Source organism: Monopterus albus, unplaced genomic scaffold (assembly GCF_001952655.1).
Source record: "Monopterus albus unplaced genomic scaffold, M_albus_1.0 scaffold76.1, whole genome shotgun sequence".
In the NCBI taxonomy this organism is placed as follows: Eukaryota; Metazoa; Chordata; class Actinopteri; order Synbranchiformes; family Synbranchidae; genus Monopterus; species Monopterus albus.
In genome coordinates, this window is record NW_018127956.1 from 33898 (window position 1) to 37773 (window position 3876).

At 39.4% G+C, this 3876-nt stretch overlaps 1 protein-coding gene across 1 annotated transcript in view; it reads left to right on the forward strand.

Moving 5' to 3' along the window:
• The window catches only part of pax10 (paired box 10), a 5162-nt gene extending 4329 nt beyond the window's left edge, over nt 1-833 (forward strand). Inside the window, exons 6-7 of the mRNA XM_020606312.1 lie at nt 333-465; nt 566-833. Of these exons, the coding sequence (XP_020461968.1) occupies nt 333-465; nt 566-654 (222 nt within the window). The 3' untranslated portion in view covers nt 655-833. The remainder of the gene's footprint in view (nt 1-332; nt 466-565) is intronic.
• Nucleotides 834-3876: the final 3043 nt, after the last annotated feature.

The window sequence follows — 3876 nt, forward strand, 5'->3', positions numbered from 1 at the left end:
CTGAATACTTATGACCAAAGCATAAAGATCACAAAATAAGTGAAATATGTTTGCCCATGTAAGACAGAACGTGGTCTGATGCTGCTGGTGGTGCTGTTGCTCCCCCTTCTGTCCTTTACTCCTGTTATACAGCACTATTCTAGCACCCCCATGTGGTTAAACTGAAACCTTGCTGTCACTCTTTCAAACCACCTTTACACTAAATGTTGTATACAGCAATGGATATATGTAACTTTAAAAAATGGTCTTCATAGATAAAATAATATGTTTTGTTTTTTCACAAGAACCTAACAGACATCTTTCTTGTCCCCAACTCTGGTGTCAATGCTTAGTCTATTCCTCCCCAGTCAGCCTCTTCCTACACCTGCATGTTACCTCCATCCCCCTCTGCCCCGCGCAGCTTTGACTCATCGGCATACTCCTCCCCTCATCTGCAGACTCCACCCTCAGCCAACTCCAACACCGGTGAGTGTTTCTGTATGCCCGCTTCTTACCGCTGACTGTAAGTGTAAAACCAGCCACAAGCTGCCTGACCGACTCAGTTTTCTTCTTCACTTCCATTCAGGGCTCATATCACCTGGTGTTTCAGTCCCGGTCCAGGTCCCAGGAACTGAGCAGCAGAGCATTGGTCAGTACTGGGCCAGATTACAGTGAACAACAGACAATCCTGCCAACTGGAAAAACAAAAGAAGAAGGAATTTTTGTTAAAAGGGGGGTGGGGGGTGTCATGTAAAAAAGTGTCAAGAAAACAATTTTTGGGACACATGGGTTTTAAGGAACGACGGGACTGAGTTATAGAGGGGGTCTTGATGAGTTACAGACCCCAAAATGCATTAAATGTTTACAAACTCAGCCAAGACCAGCTTTGGTTGCACTTGACAGTACTCTGGTCACACTGGTATGTACTTAGTATTAGCAGGTTGTACTTTTTTCAGGTCAGGATTAGACATAGTCTGACACTAATCACCTTATATTATTTAAGAATTAGCAGTGGGCTCGTTGAAAGATTTACCTTATTTTATTGTGTTGAACATTACTGTCTAAATCCCTAAAGGCGCTGAGAGATGCAGCTGAAAGCTCTGAAAAGCCAGTAAGTGGACTTTTGATCTTAGATTATTTTGTTATGCCTGTTTTAACAAAGTCCAACAGGAGACTGCTTTGACGTTTGAATTAAAACAGTCTAGAAAGTTCTCAGCTTAATGAACTTAAATGTCTCCCACTTCTATTTAAACACTTTTTGGGGAAAAAACTATGACATTTTGGGTTATAATTCTAATTCTATCACAAAGAAAAGCTTCAGTGATTGATTCAGTATTACTAAGTAATGCCAGCAGATTATCTGTACTGTGAAGTGTGGCCACAGTTTCTTGTGGAGCAGCTCAATGATGTTGTATAGCTAGTCTGTTCCCTAAGCTGTGAGGCTACTGTGAAGATCTCAGACTTGCTTATGGCCGTCACTTTTACTTAAAATCTTACCATAAAAAGATTAAATCCTCCTTGTCCTGCTTGAAACATTACACCAAGACTGCATATTGTAATACAGACATCTGTGTATAATGAAGAAAATTGTGGAATATTGTTATTGGAGGGAAGAATGTAGCATGTGGACTCAAATCATCCTCAAAGCACAAGTTTCAGAATAAAATATTAGGGAATCACCATATCAGTACTGGTATCAGATGTTAAATATTACAGAATACTCACAGGTATTGCAGATCTTTGCCAGAATCTACAGTAAAGCAATTTAATTTCTTTTATGAGACAGAAGGTTTTAAATCTGATCTAACAAAAAGAGTTTAGTAGACATTTTTGGCCTAGCAATCATTGCCGAGCATACCAGGATCGGCGGTGCTTTTCTACATCACTAATGAGACACACCCATCAGCCAGTGACAATCAAGCATCATTACACATCCAACAGAAAAGAGGCTGCCTTCAAACCATCAAATGTGAACATATGCTAGACTGACAATCAAAAGGGGAAAAAACTGTGAAACACTGTCCATACAATATCGATGGCTTTATCAACTGTGCATGACCAAAATAAGCTGCTACAGACAATCAGATGCTTGTAGAAACCAGTCGAGCTTTGTACAGAAATTGTTACCGCACTTTGCTCATGTTCCTCTGACTACTGGTTTTGTTGATGCATCTCAGTTTGGTATCTTATGAAATGTCTTTCAGACATCCTATTTCCTATTTATTTGTCTTTTCACTCATTCACATAAGTCCTCTGTGCTGTTTTTCTCGTTCTTTGTTGTGTGGTGTTCGTACTGTATAGCTACCAAGAGTCAACCCTTTTGTGAAGGCCTTGGGTCCCTTTAATGAAAATAAAACTCTGTGGCAAGAAAATAATTTCAAGGACATTTATTTCTGATGCTGTTTTATTTTACTCATCTGTGTGGTTGTCACATACACATGAAAGTATGAATTATGGCCTAAAGCAGCTCTTACCATAATCATTTCATATTTACTGTGTTGTTCTCTCTACCTTCATGCTTTCCACTGGTGTAGCGACATGAAGTGGACATGATGGAAACTGGACATCCAGCAATTCGTGCTAATGGCATGACTCACTTGGGCCCTGGAGGATAGACAGAAATTAAAGATGAGAAAGGGAAGGAAAGATAATACCAGTGATGCTTTGCGAAGAGAGTGGACACACAGATCTATGAACATAATGGTGCTCTAAGATGCTATCTGAGATGCCAGGGTACTTCAGCTTAATGCAGCATCATCAGCAGAGACAAAGAGACAATTTCCCTCCAGTGTTTATAAGTGTTTATGTTGAATAGCTCCTGTTAAAAATGGGAACTACCTTTAAAGCTTCGTTTTAATCATTTTCTACTTAGATTGAACCAGACTTCACCCTGTTTTTGTTTGTTTTGTAGAATGAACTCATACCAAAATGTCGCTTTTAGTTTATGTACAGTATATGCTTTAATACAAAATGAACATGTAAAATTTAAAAATTATATTTGAAAATGCACAAAAATTTACAGTGACAAACAATTTTCAGCATCCTCCAAAGCATAACAGTGTATATACCATATATTATGCAGTTGAATACATTGTACAGTATTTTATCATAGCCTAATTTATAATGAATATCTGAATATTAAAAACAATAAGAATCGATGCTGTATCTTTTCAGACTGTACATGCCTGTTTTCTGATACAAAATAATTAGCCAAAGACAGAAAGAGAGCAGAAGACACAAAGCCTCACTGTGGGAACAGATCAGCAAGCCAGTGTGAATGCCCTAAAACAGATCTTGAAAGTCACTTAGACTCAAGACCAGAAGGCTGGGATTTGTGGTTGCAGGGCACTTCGGGTCAAAGTTCACTGTTAGGACATACACATGATTATCTGGCTTGAAGCCATGTGCTCTTGAGGCAGGTGAACAAATATGAGGAACCCAAATGGAAATGATCCCTATATTGTTGAGTTGAGTCCAGAAGGGGACTGGTGTCCATGTTCCATACAGTATAGAGTCTGTGTTTCTACACAAACCTTTTTGATAAGGATCCCTGTGACCCGGCAATGTGCGGTACAGGTGAACACTTATACACTGATACAAATACAGAATATCTTTAAAAATACTATCTGCCAGTACATCAGCCCAGCCCAGCTGATGTACCAGGAACAAATCCCTCAACACACGTATATGAACCAATCCATTTATTTAGCAAACATGTACAGATACCAACTCAACTGGAAAGTAAAGTTTAATCGCTTAACTAGTCGGCCCGATAGAGAAGGAGCTCGCTGTCGCCGTCTTGTTTCACTTTAGGCTGTGCAGAAATACTACATTTATAAGGCTGAAGCTTCTGGGTGCACAGCAGGAGCTATCATCTTCTCACCTTCTGTACCTGTC